Genomic DNA, 16,773 nt, shown 5'->3' with positions numbered 1-16,773 from the left:
CCAGGGATTGAACCGTCACCTCCTGGTTCATGGGTCAGCCACTCAGCTAGACCATACAAGAAAGAAGCATTTTTATTTTATTGGAATGGAGAGAATTAAGTAAAACCTAGCTCCTGCCTGGTGACATAGAGAAGGTGATGAGGACGCTGGTGACCAGTACAGGTCAGAGTGAAGTAGGTTCCATCACAGAAGTACAAACAAGACGCTCTGCATGCACAGAAGGAAATGGTCACCTCTGGTTGGGAGAGTTACACTTTGAGAAGAGAAAGACTTCATGAAGGCAGTGCTATAGAAGCTGTATATTGGAAAATGGGTAATATTTTAATGGGTAAAGATGAGGGGTTAAGCATCCCAGCCAGGCAGAGAAAGAAGTAAGTATAAAAGCAAAGAAGCAGTGAAGTGTAGAAAACTTGTTACTCTGTACTAACGGGCATGCAATAGATATATAGGAGAATAATAGAGATAAAACTAAGAAAAATGAAGGAGGGTCATATTTGGGAGGTCTTGAGTCATAGGGGAAAGAGTTATATTTAATTAGATTATTAGTTGCATGTGCTTTGTTGTATTTAATTAGATTTTGTTCTATTTCATTAACCACTAAGGATGAGCAGGGAAGGACCGTAGGAAGCAGTTTAACTTTGGGAAGAATAATTGAAAAAAGGGTACAGGAAAGACTGAGGCAGACAAGGAAAGACTGTTGGCAGGGGAGAAGGGGGGATCCGTTCAGCATGAAGGCAGCTGAAATGCACAGGGAGGATAACTTTAAAGATATTTGAAGGTGGAACCAATAGTATTTGATAACTGATTGGATGTTGGGGTGAGGGCTGGAAAGTAGTCAAAAAGACTTTGAGATCTCAAAACACTAAAAAAAAAGGGAGAATCAGGATAAGGAACCATTTTGAGAAATAAAGATAAATTTGGCTGTGAACATGGGGAGTTTGAGATGTAAGCAGAACACTCAGTGACACCTTTCAGTGGAACACTGAAGATGGAAGGGGGTATTGTTGTCCTTCCTTTATCAAATGCATATTGGGCACCTACATCTGGACCAGGCTGACTGGGGATGCTGAGGTGAACAAGCAAGACATGATCCCTGGCTTTAATGGAGCTTGCAATCCAGTGGAGGAGACAGATTCTCACCCAAATAATTACTTGGTCTTAGGTATCAAGGACATTTTCCTGATGAGTAAAGAGATGGATTAGTAAGAGTCAGCCAAAGGGACCAGGCAACAGCATTCTTGGTATTTGTGAGGCCCTGATGGAGAATAAAGCTTGTTATGTTTAAGGAACTACAAGAAGGTCCATGTGCTGAGCAGAGGAAGGAAAACTAAAATCCTCAGCGATGTCTGTCTCAAATGTAATCCACAGAAGAGCCAGAAGTAAAGCAATGAATAGAGAAAAAAGTGTAGAGGGCATTCTTTGGACTTTACAATTGTGGTAGCTATAGAGGCCCATCATCTGTTTTCTTAGCCCTACTCCCCAACTTTTATATGTCCCAGCCTGCATGTTATGACAGCCCAAATGACAAGTTATTTTAGAATAAATCTAAGTAACTAAGTCACAGACACATGAAGACACCTAAAGTGTTCTTAAAGCCTAGCATATGCTCAATAAATGTTGTTTTTAAATTCACCTGTGTGGGAGGGTCACCTGTATTTCTTTACATGCTGCAACAGGTTAAAGAGGGATCTTATTTGTGCTACTTAAGTTAACCCTGATATTTATTTCTTTTTTTACCTCTTGGCATAGCCTTGATGCAAATTTTAAATATCCCATGATTTCAGCTGGAAGTTTTGGATTGTCTTGTGACTTCAAAGAAAATTTAACCAGGTTGATGTCTCCAGCTAGGAAGTTGACACACTTCTTGGTTGACTTTTGGAAGACTAATAATTTGTCATTCAAAACTTTTTCCTGGACCACTGCATATGTTTTCAAGAATAATAACGAGTCCGAGGACTGTTTATGGTAAGCAGAATTATAAACATTCTCTGGCATTTGCCACAGAAAGAAGCCATAGATCATGGCCAGCCACTGGTTATTATCAGATGCACCTTTCCCATCTGTTACAGCATTGGGAGTGGACACCAGCCCACTCTCTTACAAATAAAAGCAAAGGGCCAAAAGGAAACATAGTATAATAAACATAATCAGCATGTGTTGCATTTTCAAACTTTTCGTAGTTTTCAAAGTACCTCCAAGACAGTTTTATTGATTTCCCACAGTAAACCCTCTGAAGAAAAGAGAACAGATACTATGATCCCCATTTTACAGAAAAGGAAATGAAAACCAGAAGTTAATGCTTTCACATTACTGTGCAAGACATGATACCAGAGAATGTGCATTCTGCCTATACCTACAATTAGTTAGAAACCATTTCTCTCATAGTTTTTTTCAGAAGAATAAGTTGGGAGGTGGATAGGGAACAGGATAATGGGCACCACTGCTAAACTAAAATTGCAAGTTCCTTCTCCTTCAGCAAAGATAGCAGAGAGGATCCTTTGATCAGGTTATTACAGAACCAGGATGCTGCTCAGTTCTGTAGTCTCTATCTACGTAAGTAAGTACACAGAAGACTAAAAGTAGGGCACCACTGAGATTGCACATCTACGGAACTACAAAAATCAACCCAAAGGCCTCATCCTAGAAACTTTGGGGGGTGAACTTAGAACACACATAAACTCATTTCACACAGGAGGAGAAATTATTCCTATCAACTTGGAATTTTTGTACTGTAGATTCAAAGGTTTCAACTTATCTGTGATAATGGGGCTGGTTTCTTCGGCAAATAGCAGAAAGCCATTATAAGGGACCCGCCAAATCTCTACTATGTGCATGAAGATCCCCTAAAACTTCCCCAATCCTTTCACTAAATTAGATGCTCACATTCATGGGGTGTATTATCTACTGTGTTAATAGCAGAAGTGAATTTTTGATTAACAAGTCCCAGGACAGATCTGTAAGCAATGAGCAAATGGCATGGAAGGCCATGAAGAAACAAAGCTGGATTCTTATAGTTTCTCTCTTTTTTTGTTCTAGGTACCTCAATGCTCTGGAGGCTGGAGTTTCTTATTTTTCTCAGGAACTTAGCTTCAAAGATGTATTGAGAGGAGAGGCTGAGTTTCAGAAAATCTTAATGGACCAGAATAGGAAAAGCAATGGTAAGAAGACATGAAGATAATTTTGCCAACTTCTTCCTCACAACTACCACTTCCTTATGAGTCATTTTGACAAATCTATCAGACAGAGTTGTCATTATTACCTCAATTTACTTCTTATCTTTTGGGAGATCTGTAGTTACATGCAATTCCATTATATTGTTTCTTTTGTTGATTAAAACTTTATCCTCTGGGAGAAATGAGAAAAGTGACATTGAACAAATATATTAACTTCATGAAAGTAATGATGATGTTAAAATCCAATTTTTATAAACCAAAATGACATTACAGTAAACTGGTTTTTAAAGTTCACCTCAATCCAGTATGTTATTGGATTTGTGACAATTCCTCAAACCCTGCTTCACTCATGACTAAGATGATATATTTACTGATATCTAGCCTCACGTAAAATTATAAAAGTAAGCAAAGTACCTCACTTGCCTAATGATCTCTGAGTTACAAGTCAAGTGTGAAACACTAATGGGATAAAGTCATCCTTTCTAAGTTATTAGGTGATTTGCTTTATTTTCTATAGAATTCTCTTTACAAATTAGAATACTTCAGGAGTAAAGGAATCAACTGTGGGAATTTCCTATGGGAAAATGCTTGCTTGGCAGGTTTTCCTGGTATCACTCAAATCATTATCTACATTATCATACTTATTAAGCATTTACCAAACTAAGAACCTACCATTTGCAAAACATTGATCAAGATATGAGGGGGGGGGAGATGAAGTATTAAATTATTCATGTCCCTACAGGGTTTACAATTCCACTGGGCAACACAATATTTTTAAAAATCTAATAAAGTATCTCCCAATTCCTCTTACTCATAAAGTCATGCATTTGGGAAGTGGAGCTGCAGTTATAGAATCGGATTGGACTGCATCACTGAGATCACTAAGACTAAGATCTGAGTTAAGAAGCTACAAAGCCCACAAGGAAAGTTGCTTAGGAAAGCTTCATAAATTCTCACATTAACTTATACTATATCTTTTCCAACCACTTTACAAATGGTGAGGTGAAAATAGTTACCGATGAAAATAGTTTTTGTAATACTCCAGTGTGGTGTAATGGAATAAGCACTGACCCAGACTCATAAAGCTTGAATAGTAGAGCTACCTCTGTCATCTACTAGTTCTTTAACCCTTTGACATCTTGGCTTCGATTTCCTTAAATCAATAAAATTAAGGGGATAGACTAGATCATTCTTTGTAAGATTCCATTTAGCTCTACTCTGACTCTGAGACTATAAATTTAAGAAAAGGGGAGGTAGTAATTTGAGGAATTGGTGTTAGTCTTAACACAAACATACCATGGACATACTGAGTTCAAATTCAGGCACCGGGTTCCCTTTCTGTTTGTGTGTACACCATTGTATATTCCTCTCTTTGTCTTGCTCTCTCTCCTCAGTGATTATTGTGTGTGGTACACCAGACATCATCTCCTCCATCAAGGGTGACCGGGAAGTGGCTGAAGACACTGTCATTATTCTAGTGGATCTATTTAAGTAGGTATAATATTTGGAAGAACTCTTCTCCTTTCAGAAAGAAAATACTCCAAGGATTTCTAAAAGGCGCGTTCTCTTTGCCTTTGCTTTGCACAGCCTCATACAGGGTTCAGTATGGTGATAATATATTTTTTTAATCCTCACCAGAGGATTTTTCCCCCCATTGATTTTTAGAGAGAATGGAAGGGAGAGGGAGAGACAGAGAGAAACATCGATGTGAGAGAGACACATCAATTGGTTGCCTTCTGCATGCCCGGGGCCAGGAGCCTGCAACTAAGGTGCGTGCCTTTGACTGAAATCAAACCGGCTAGGGCAGTGGTCGGCAAACTCATTAGTCAACAGAGCCAAATATCAACAGTATGATTGAAATTTCTTTTGAGAGCTAAATTTTTTAAACTTAAACTTCTTCTAATGCCACTTCTTCAAAATAGACTCGCCCAGGCCGTGGTATTTTGTGGAAGAGCCACACTCAAGGGGCCAAAGAGCCGCGTGTGGCTCGCGAGCCGCAGTTTGCCGACCATGGGGCTAGGGCATGATGATAATATTTTAATCTATGTTTCATTCCTTTTCTAATGCCCTCATTCTTTTTTAATTAATCAAGGCCTTAGTGGAGATGTATTCCTTTGACATCACTATCATGTCTAAATAACGAAGTTTTATGAAAATCCCATTAAACCCACATGTCTATTCATCCTGGTGACCAGCCTGACTTTAAGGTCTTTCTCAGGCAGTGATAAATCAACTTATAACCCAATAATATTATCTATGAGAATGTGTGCCATATCTGTGCCTTCAAATGCTAATGGCCTTTGATCCTAGATTATTTTTCCTTCAGCCACCTTTGGTATGAGGAAAGTTCCAGTTAAATGAATTTAATTTATACAGTTATCCTTTGCCTACTGTGGATCATCACTGGGTGGTGATCTTTTCCTCTGCACTTCTCTGGAACTAAAGAGAGAGAGAGAGAGAGAGAAAAAACCAAGAAATCGCTCTTATTTATTTATTATTTTTATTTTTGGTTAATCTTCACCTGAGGATATTTTTTCCATTGATTTTTAGAGAGAGTGGAAGGGAAGGGGGGAGACAGAGAGAGAGAAACATCAATGTGAGAGAGACACATCGGTTGATTGCCTCCTGCAGGCACCCCAACCAGGGCCGGGGATTGAGCCTGCAACCAAGGTACATGCTCTTGACTAAAATCAAACCCATGATCTTTCAGTCCATAGGCCAACACTCTATTCACTGAGCCAAACCAGCCAGGGCAACAGAAATTACTTGTTATCACATCCCTCATTTTACCACTCATCTTTTAATGTGGAGACTAACTGTGTCAAGGTAATATTTGAGTCAGAATAAGCTTAAATAGAGTTTCACTGGTGTGGCTGTGCCCTTTGCCCCATCAGCTGGATCATCTGACTTCACTTATCTGACTGGATCATTAATCATTACCTTTCTGTGTTCAGACCAGAAACTGTTACTGCATTAGCTCTTTCCTGTGTTTGCCTCGTCACTTCACCCACACTAAATGTATTTTTCACAGTGTTAAGAGAAGTGAAGCATATCAACTGGAGGCCTGTTTGACCACAAGTTGTTCATGAAGATAATCAACCAATTTAACTTTTTAGCTGCAGAATACAGGAAGGAGGGCACATTATCAGCATTTCATTCCAACAACCACATTTCAGTAACTGTTTTGCCCTCTGGAAGGAGTCCTCAGTGTAGCTTAGTTGGTGTAATTGTACTTTTAGCAAATCCTCAATTGACTGCCAAAGTGTTGGCAATCCTTTGTCGCTATTCCTGAAGGACACCTGACTATGTTTTGGGGAAATCATGAGATTCACTTGAAACTAGACATAACTTGGATTCAAATTCTAATTCTGACACTTCTGGTTCATTTGACTCTTGGGTATGAGTTAGTATTTTGAGATTAAATCTACTCGTTTGTAAAATGAGAATAAAAATGTCCACTGCATCGGGGTACTCTTAGAATTGTATGTGCTAATATGAGCAAAAGATTCAAAACAGTTCTCAGTTCATAGATGTGTTCACCTCCTGTTTGAATATTAAATGATGGTCAGCCTAGTTATAGCAGTTCAAGCATGTTAGATTCTTGGCCTATTAAAACATTCAAATGGTTGGGAAGCTAGATACCATTTGCAGCACAGTCTCAGACATTTTTGAGAGTCCACAATGTGCCAAGTATTATCTTGGAGTGGAGGATACAAGGATCAATAAGCACATGTCAAGAAGTTTACAGTAGTGGTAGAGAAAAGGTTTAGCCCTCCCATTCTTATGTTTTACCATCTGAAAAGTAATTTTAACTCCTAATTTTTTTTATCATATCTTAATATCTCTAAAGTGTTATGAATACTTCAGGAAAAGAATGTTCCCAGATATAAACCAAGGGTCATTAAGTCTTGAAAGCAACCACTAGCTCACATGTCCAGAGCCCAGACACATTTCCCTGAAAGTGGTATCTGTCTTCTGATCTTCCTTTCCCTTGGTGTATGTTACACACAGCTGCCTAATTTCTCTTGTTCAACTTAGCAGGTATAAAAGGAAATAAGCCTATATGGAGAAAGTAGAAAGTTTTGCAGGTTACTGGAAAAAAGAAAATGTTTTAAACTATTTCCAGGCTGCTATTTTAGTTTGTGTGAAATTGTAGGAGCTCTATCTCTCTATTTGGAGGAACCTAATTTTCATGAGAAACTGTGCTTTTATTGCAGTAACCACTACTTCATGAACAATGTCACAGCCCCTGACTATATGAAAAATGTCCTTGTTTTGACACTGCCTCCTAAAGAGCCCATCCCAGGTGATTCTTTCTTCCAGGTAAGCTTTATATATGCATGCTATTATTTTCTTCTTCAAGGTTAAGATATTATTCTACTATTTGGGACTCAAATTCTAAGATGAGCATTATTTTTTTACTCATTTCAATTCACTCAGCAAGTGTTAACTGAGACCAACTAGGTGTAATTGCAGGATTCCTGCTACTAAAACTCTTACTATGGGTCAGTGTGTTAGGCTCTAGACCAGCACAGCAGTGCACACCTCTGTAACATCAGGATGGAAGTGATAGGGGAGGTAGAAATAAACAATGCAAAATAAGTGAAGTTTTTCTACATCCTAAAGCAACTTTCTGCTGGCACCAATATCAAATTCTATCTTTAGAGATATACACAGGGGTGGGCAAAGGTAGGTTTACAGCTGTTCATATGCAAAATACAATAATTACTAAACAATAATACATGAATAAAATCTGTGTTTTGCATACTCACAACTGTAAACCTACTTTGCCCATCCCTGTATTCCTAAGTAAAAACATTGTTATCTATTATGATTAGGTTAACCATTGTCCACATTTATCCACAAGAGTCCTGGTTTATTCCTCTCATCCCAGCATTTCATCAGGTTTAGCATTTGTCTCCAAAAAAGACATCAATTGGACATCAAATCATGGTCACCTAATTATAATGAGGGGCTCCTGACTGTAATACCACTTGGTCTTGGTCATACACTGCACTTTAATGTGATCAAATTCATCAGATGTATTCTGCACTCAGAGATACTTGAGAGCAGTTTTGGAGTGAGAAGAGGAGAGAAGGAGCAGTCCTGAAGACCATGAACACTTTTGGGTTGGCAAGCAAAGGCCAGGCCCAAAGAGCTCTATCAAGAAAGCTGGGTATCTTTGGAATATCACAGTTTTTCCTGCAATAGCAGCGCTAAGCCCTCTGTTTTACAATCCTGCCAAAATTAGGAGTCACACCCCTTTTGGGGTAGGACTGGGTCTCAACTGGATTCTTTTCAGCTCATGAAATGATGATTTCAGCAAAAAACACTGAAACCAATGAGAGGTGTTTTACTTTTCCCCTGTTATATTTTCTAACATATGTTCTTTGGGGTATAGTATTCAGATATCACTTGCACAGGTATCACTTACATAGCTTCTAGGGTCTGGCAAAAGTGTGCAATCCAAAATACCCAAGCTGACAAAACTCACTTGGCCTCAGTGGGGCACAGAGCTTTTAATCCATAGCCTTACCCTGTGAAGACCAGCATATAATTGTTTGCAAGGGAGTTTTAACCCTCTCTTTTATTTATTTATTTATTTGTTTTTTATTTATTTGTTTATTTATTTGATTTTTAAAATTGATTTTTAGAGAGAGAGGAAGAGAGAGAGAGAGAAACATCGATGTGAGAGCAAAACATCAATTGGCTGCCTCCTGCATGTCCCCTACCAGAGATCGAGCCCTCAACCTAGACATGTGCCCTGACACAGAATCCAACCAGCAACCTTTCAGTGTACAGGACAATGCCCAACCAATAGGGCCACACCAGCCAGGGCCTGCCCCTCTCTTTTTTGTTCCCCTGGGCAGACATTTATGGCCTGAAGTAACACCCAATCAGAACTGTCTTCAGCCCAGCCAGTATGGCTCAGTGGTTTAGTGTCGATCCATGAACCAGAAGGTCAGGGTTCAATTCCCCATCAGGGCACATGCCTGGGTTGTGGGCTTGATCCACAGTAGGGGGTGTACAGGAGGCAGCCTATCAATGATTCTCTCTCATCATCGATGTTTCTATCTCTCCCTCTCTGAAATCAATAAAAATATAATCTTTTAAAAAATAAAGAGAAAGAACTGCCTTCAAAGCAAGCTCAATACCTTCCAATCAAAACTCCTCCTGTCCCATTCAGGATACTCAAAGGCAGGGAGATGTTTTTGTGGTGGTTCCCTTTTACTCTTTAAGGAAAACATTAAACCACAAACATTAATTTTCTGTAAAATCTTACAAGAATTATGAAAATGCTGTATGTTTGCCTTCCTGGTTGAAATGAGATATTTTATCCTCATGGGAAAGAAGTACAACTGCTTTCAGTTACTTCCTGGAAGGCAGTGTTCTCGGTTTATTGATCCCAAGAGAAGACAGAATTGTGACATAGTGATAATAAAGAGCCCCACCCCAAGGAAATATTATCCAAAAGTCTCCGTTTCTACAATTCCCCAATATACATTTACCCTTCCAGTTACCCTGCTGACCCCAAGAACATTTTGCTCCAGGCTCAAGACCATAATCTCTTTTTTGGAACTCATTTTAAGATTTTTCTTTCTCATTCAGGATTTAAATGACTTTTCTCTTGCCTATTTGAATGGAATCTTGCTCTTTGGACATGTGCTAAAGACATTTCTTGGAAATGGAAAAGATGTTAACACCGACGAACTTGGTCATGCTTTCAGGAACCTCACTTTTGAAGGTACTGGTCACCTAAGAGCAAACAACAACACTTAACGAACATTCTCTACAGAAAGCTGGGAAGCAAAGAGGGGGGGCTGGCAATAAGTGGATCAACAGATAAAAACCTTTGAACTTAATGGGAGGTAGACATCATTGTATAGAGTTTGGGGGCACTATTATCAATAACTAGACCCCAGTTTATGCTTTAGAATTTCAGAATCTTTGAATATCAAGGAAAGCGCATGTAGCTCAGGCCCTGTAGTTATGAACAAGCTCATCACAGATCATTTTGAGTTAAGATGTCCTGACTGTGCTTGGAAATTAGCAAGAAGAAAAATGCCTGTAGTTTGATTTGGGTCCTTCCATACTTCTCTTTCTGTCCTTCCAAAATCAGGGACCCCTCCAACTCAAAACCTCTCACAACAATACCATCCAAAATTTCTCAATACTTGTCCATCTGAACTATAGGAATCAGCATTTCCTTTCCACACAAGCTTCTATTGAAACTCCTTTCATTTCCCAGACCTCATCTAGGACCCATGAAAAAAATGTCTTTTTAGATTAATGTATATTAAGTAAAAGACAAATGATAGTTGACTTTTCTAACTTGTCTTAAATCCTTACTCTGACAAATTTTTATCCTACTGCAGAGTGATTCTTCTCTTGACTTCAGAGGGTGGCAGACAACCAGCACTAAAGCTTGAGGGCTGTATCAATGTCTATAGGATATGACAAGGATAGGAAAAGATCACTTCTGTACCCCTGAAGAAGCAGGAAGGGAGGGAGGAATAATGTTTTATTGATTTTTCTCCTGTGTCCCAAGTTCTTCTAGGCACTTTATGTACATTATTCCCCACCCCCCACCACCAGTTTTTAAAATTGTGGTAAAACACATAATATTAAATATACTATCTTAATCATTTTTAAGTATAGTTCAGTGTTATTAAATTCATTCCTATCATTGTGCAACTATCACCATCACCAATCGCCAGAACTTTCATCTTTTAAACTGAAATTCTATAGTTATTAAATAATAATTACCCATTGTCCCCTACTCCTACCTCCTGGCAACCATTATTCTACTTTTTGTCTCTGTGACTTTATTCTACATATCTCATATAAGTGGAATCAGATAGTATTATTCTTTTTGTGATTGTATTATTTCACTTAGCATAATGTCCTCAAGGTTCAATTCATGTTGTAAATATCACAAAGGATTCTTAGTAGATAGTTTTTTTCTTTTAGCATTTTGAATATATCAGCCCGCTGCCTTCTGGCTTTCAAAGGTTCTAATGAGAAACCATGGACTCAGGCCCTGTAGTTATGAACAAGCTAACAATCTTATTCAGTATCCTTTGAATGTGACAAATCACTTCTCTTACTGCTTGCAAAATTCTCTTTGTCTTTGGCTTTTGACAGTTTTATTATAATGTATCTTGGTGTGTCTGAATTCACCTTACTTGAAGTTTATTGAGCTTCTTTCATATTTATATTCCTGTCTTTGATCAAATTTGGGATATTTTTGGACATTATTACTTCTAATATTCTCTCTTTTTCTTCTTTGCCTGTGTTGGTCTGCTTGATAATGTTCCATGGGTCACTTATCTTCAATCTTTTCTTCTTTTGGTTCCTCAGACTCAATAATTGCCATTGTCCTATATTCATGTTTGCTGATTCTTCTGCTTGCTCAAATCTGCCTTTGAATCCCTCTAGTGAATTTTTCATTTCAATTATTGTACTTTTTACTTTTAGAATTTCTTTTTGGTTTCTTTTTTAGATTTTCTTCTCTTTAGTGTTATTTTCATTTTGTTTACACATCGTTTTCTTGAATTTATCCGTGTCTTCTGAGTTCTTTGAGCATATTTAAGATCGTTGTTTTAAATCCTTTGTCTAACAGATCCACCATCATGTCTTTTTCAGGGACAGTTCTGTTATCTTACTTTTTTTCTTTTGAATGGGCCATATTTTCCTGTTTCTTTATATGCCTTGTGATTTTTTTTTCAAATATATTTTCTATTGATTTCAAAGAGAAAGGGAGAAGGAGAGAGATAGAAACACCAATGATGAGAGAGAATCATTGATTGGCTGCCTCCTGCATACCCTCTACTGGGGATCAAGCCTGCAACCCAGATATGTGCCCTTGACTGGAATCAAACCTGGGACCCTTTAGTCTGCAGGCCGATGCTCTATCCACTAGCTCAGTGGTCGGCAAACTGCAGCTTGCGAGCCACATGCGGCTCTTTGACCCCTTGAGTGTGGCTCTTCCACAAAATACCACATGCGGGCACGCACATACAGTGCAATTGAAACTTCGTGGCCCACGCGCAGAAGTCAGTTTTTGGCTCTCAAAAGAAATTTCAATCGCTGTACTGTTGATATTTGGCTCTGTTGACTAATGAGTTTGCCGACCACTGCACTAGCTGACCAAACCAGCTAGGGCGTGCCTTGTGATTTGTTGTTGTCATTGAAAACTATACATTTGAATACAATAACCTGATAATTCTGAAAATCACATGGGGAATGAGAAATTTTCCTCTGGGGAATTTCCCATTCCCCAGGGTTTGCTGGGTTTTGTTTCTGCTTTTTGTTTGTGGGCTGTCTCTATGCTGAGGAATAAACTTAAGGCCTTCTCAGTTCTTTTCTGAGCTTCTAGTTTCTCCTGGGCATGCCCAGTGCAGTTGCTTGAATGTCCTAGCCATCAATGTCTGTCCCTCAAAGGGAAAAAAAGAAAAGAAAAAGAAAGGGAGTATAAGGGGCACTAACCCTTTACACCCCCTGAAAGTCATGTTAGTAGAAGGGTGGGGTTTACAACAATGGGAGGGGGTGTAGCAACAATGGCCACTACCTCTTTGTCTGCACCTCTGTGATCATAAGCAACAACCAGCAAATAGAGCACAGATCCCCAATATCTTGGACAACAGGGTCTTCCTTTTTTGCTCATCCTGGCTCCTGCAAGCGGTGTGTGAACTGCTGCAGGAACACATGCACAGCTGTCTGCCACAGGACTGAGGGGTGGGGAAAATACTGCTGCTGTGCTAAGAGCCAAAGTGGGTGAAAATTAATCACAGCTTAACATCTAAGCCTTTCCCTGCAAGTTGCAACCTTTGAAAGACTTCAGAGTTCCAGAATAATTATATCGGACAGATTCTGCCAGTGCAATTGTTATCTACGTTGGGAAGCTAGATTTCTGGTGCTTCCTACTGTACCATCTTCTCAGTATCATCCTCTGTGCATTCTTTTTTTTTTCAAAGATGTTTTTATTGACTTTAGAAAGAGACAAAGGGAGAGGGAGAGAAACCGATTGATGTGAGAGAGAAACCAATTGGTTGCCTCCCTCAGACACCTGGACCAGGATTGAAACAGCAACTTGGGTATGTGCCCTGACCAGGAATGCAACTGGTGACCCTTCAGTACACAAACACTCAAACAACTGAGCCGCACCAGCCAGGGCTATGTGCATTTTTAATTAATTTTATCGTATTGTTATCTTGGTCAAGCATCTTAATGGGCACTAACACAGGCTTAGAGCCAATAGACATTTATGTCCTAAATTAGCCATCTACTAGCTATACAACCTGGAGCAAGGTATTTAAATCTCTAATCTGAGATTTCTCAGCAATAAAGTGGAGATAATAGTTTCTGTATCATGGTATTTTAGGAAGAATAAAATGATAAATGTATATAAACCACTTAGCACAGAAACTGGTATAGTAAACACAAAATAAATATTAGCTATTGTGTTAAAAAACCATATGAATTTGCTGATATTTCATCATATTTTTACCTCAACAGCCATTTCATAAGTTTGTTGTACTGTTGTTATTTCATAGATGAGAAACCAAGACACAAAGAACTTAATTTTCTCAATGTCTTCAAACATCACGTGATAGTGAATGGATTTTGATCTTATAATCTTAAATTAGATTGCTCAATGACCTACACACTGTGATACTAGTTTAGTAAATATGCTTAGCAAAAATTTCTCACTAATAATCAAGAGGAATCTATTATATTTAGAGCCACTCTAAATGCAATGAAAAAGGTTTTTCCTTCTAACTAAAAAACACCGCTCATAAAAATATTCTTCAGAGATTTCAGGGCCAAGGACCAGTCCAGGTGCCCTCAGATTAGATCATTTAGATCAACAATTTTCAGTACAATAAAGCAATTTGAACCTATGCTATACTCTCTGTCAGGACCTTTCAGTAAGTAAGTTAACAAATGCCTCTAACTCTTTCTGATTTTGCTCTAGGGTATACGGGCCCTGTGACTTTGGACATCTATGGGGATATCGACAGTAATATGGTGCTTCTGTATACCTCTGTGGAGACCAACAAAGTATGTCTGACTTCTTATCAAGAACTTGGGTTGAAGTGATTGGCTGAGGAGGGATAACTTGGGAGTTGAGTAATGCTGAAGGAATTAAAGAAGCATGTGAACATAACTTTTGGAAGTTAGTTTATGTCCAACTCACAATTATGCTCCACTTAGGAAAGCATTCCTTAAGCATTTTGAACCACCTAACTTTTTATCCACTCTATTTAATATATAAAAATATGCCACCCAGAATATATTGATAAAAAAGATCAAACTATTGATACGATATCAATGAGAGGATGGCAGTTCTCTTGTAAGAATTATTTATTCATTTCCACAACTAAAAATGTCAATAAAACATTCTCCTGTTCTCTCCATCTGAACTCTCATGAAAATCATTATGAATCCCTCTGGCACATATAAACAACCCTATAATGCTATGTTTTTATTCACATTATGTATGTCTTTTCTTCTCTCCAACTTAGTAGGTTCTTTAAAGAAAAAGGAGTGAGTCTTACCTTTACATGTCTCCAGTGCTTAACTTCTTATCTGGCACATAGTTGATGGCTGATCAGCATTTAATTTCAAAATTAAAATGTCTGTTTTTATGTCACCCAAAGTAGTGCTCATCTCAAAACCCAAAGTTTTCAGACCTTTAATAGAATCCAATATTGAGCATACATTCAATGGAAATACCTTAGAAAAAAACCCCTCCATGCTTCAATTACTAATAGTAACAACAAAGATAATTACACCCCCCTCTAAGTTATTTGCTCCTGGGATGAGAGGCAGGTGCTTGTGGTAAGATCCTATGTCAGCCTCATGACTGCTCTTCAAAATAAAAAAATGTTGTCCTGTGCATTTATTCTCTCTGAAGGCAAATGTAGTTGAAATTTTCAGTAATCTAAGGCCACCAATTGTGCTTTGTAATACGTGTATATGTGGAAACCAGGGATTCATTTTCAAAACCTAGGGCTATAGAGATATTATTCTACTATAGGCCTGGTGCACGAAATTTGTGCTTGCGGGGGGGGGGGGGGGGGGGAGGCCCTCAGCCCAGCCTGCACCCTCTCACAATCCGGAACCACTGGCTCCTAACCGCTCCCTGCTAGCCTGCCTGATAGCCTCTAACCACTCGCCTACTTGCCTGATCACCCCTAACCACTCCCATGCCTGCCTGATGGCCCCTAACTGCCTCTGCCTCAGCCCCCACCACCGCGTCTTCTTCCAGAAGGATATCCAGAATGACATCCAGAAGGTCGTTGGGCTATCTGGTCTAATTAGCATATTACCCTTTTATTATTATAGATATCTAGTGTAGGTCTCAATAGAGATTCAATATATCATACCCTAATATGTAGGATATTTCCTATTCTCAACACATGCAATTATAGATTCTGCTCTCAAGTTAAGAGTATATTTTTAAGGATGTAAAACTTTGGTCCAGAATGTTTTGAGGCAATAGTGGTGATTTTAGAAAGATGGTTATTTTTCAGATGTCTCTTAAAAGCTGATTTAATATGTGTAACAGTAATTTAAGGATACATTAATATTCCCATTGTCAAATTACTTGAAAAAGAAACCTTTTGTCTTAAAAATATAGTGTTGTGTACAAGAAAGCACATTAGTGGAAAGGGATGGAAGAGATTAGAAAAGTTTTTAATTGAAGGCATGTAAGCAATGTAGAATTATTTCAGAGCCCCTTGACGTATCAAAATGGATAATGTTTCTTTGCTGTGGTGCATTTTCTCAAAACACCATTTTCAATAGCAACTTAATATTGTGGAAAACATTGGTGCTTCACTTCTCAAGTGGCTTGGAGGTAGCCTTTTAATTTATCTTAGCCTCTATTATATTTTTTTACTTTTGCTCCTTTTTACATTTTAAGTTTTATTTTCAATGGCAGTTTACATTCAATATTATTTTGTATTCATTTCAGGTGTATGGTACAGTGGTTAGACAATATACTTTACAAAATGATTTCCACCACCACCCCCCAATATTTCAAATATTCACCTGGCACCATACATAGTTATTACAATATTATTGACTATATTCCCTATGCTGTACTTGGGACTCTTTTATGACTACCAATTCCTACTTTTTAATCCTTTTGCCATTTTTACCCACTCTCCCAAACCCCTCCCCTCTGGCAACCATCAGTTCTCTGTATAAGTGAAATAATATATTTGTCTTTCTATAACTGACTTATTTCAGTTATAATAATACCCTCTAGGTCCATCCATGCTGTTGCAAATGGTAAGATTTCATTCTTTTTATTGGCCAAGTAATATTCCATTATATATATGTACCACTGCTTTTTTATCCAGTCAGTCTATTGATGGGCACTTGCTTCCATACCTTGGCTATTATAAATAACGCTACAATGAGCATAGTGCTGCATATATTCTTTCAAATTAGTGTTTTGGGTTTCTTCGAATAAATACCAAAAAGTGGAATCACTGAGTCATAAGGCAGTTCCATTTTTAATTTTTCGAGGAACTTCCATACTGTTTTTCATAGTGGCTGCACCAATCTGCATTCCCACCAACAGTGC

At 38.4% G+C, this 16,773-nt stretch overlaps 1 protein-coding gene across 1 annotated transcript in view; it reads left to right on the top strand.

Moving 5' to 3' along the window:
• Window positions 1-16,773, top strand: part of GUCY2C (guanylate cyclase 2C) — a 70,882-nt gene that overhangs the window by 12,942 nt on the left and 41,167 nt on the right. The window contains exons 4-9 of the mRNA XM_079775451.1: window positions 1,750-1,965; window positions 3,037-3,158; window positions 4,568-4,664; window positions 7,391-7,496; window positions 9,783-9,918; window positions 14,152-14,237. Coding sequence (XP_079631577.1) covers window positions 1,750-1,965; window positions 3,037-3,158; window positions 4,568-4,664; window positions 7,391-7,496; window positions 9,783-9,918; window positions 14,152-14,237 — 763 coding nt within the window. The remainder of the gene's footprint in view (window positions 1-1,749; window positions 1,966-3,036; window positions 3,159-4,567; window positions 4,665-7,390; window positions 7,497-9,782; window positions 9,919-14,151; window positions 14,238-16,773) is intronic.

The sequence above is a fragment of the Cnephaeus nilssonii genome, assembly GCF_951640355.1.
Source record: "Cnephaeus nilssonii genome assembly, chromosome: 6".
In the NCBI taxonomy this organism is placed as follows: domain Eukaryota; kingdom Metazoa; phylum Chordata; class Mammalia; order Chiroptera; family Vespertilionidae; genus Cnephaeus; species Cnephaeus nilssonii.
The sequence above is the reverse complement of the archived record's forward strand: the minus strand, read 5'-3'. Positions and strand labels throughout refer to the sequence as shown.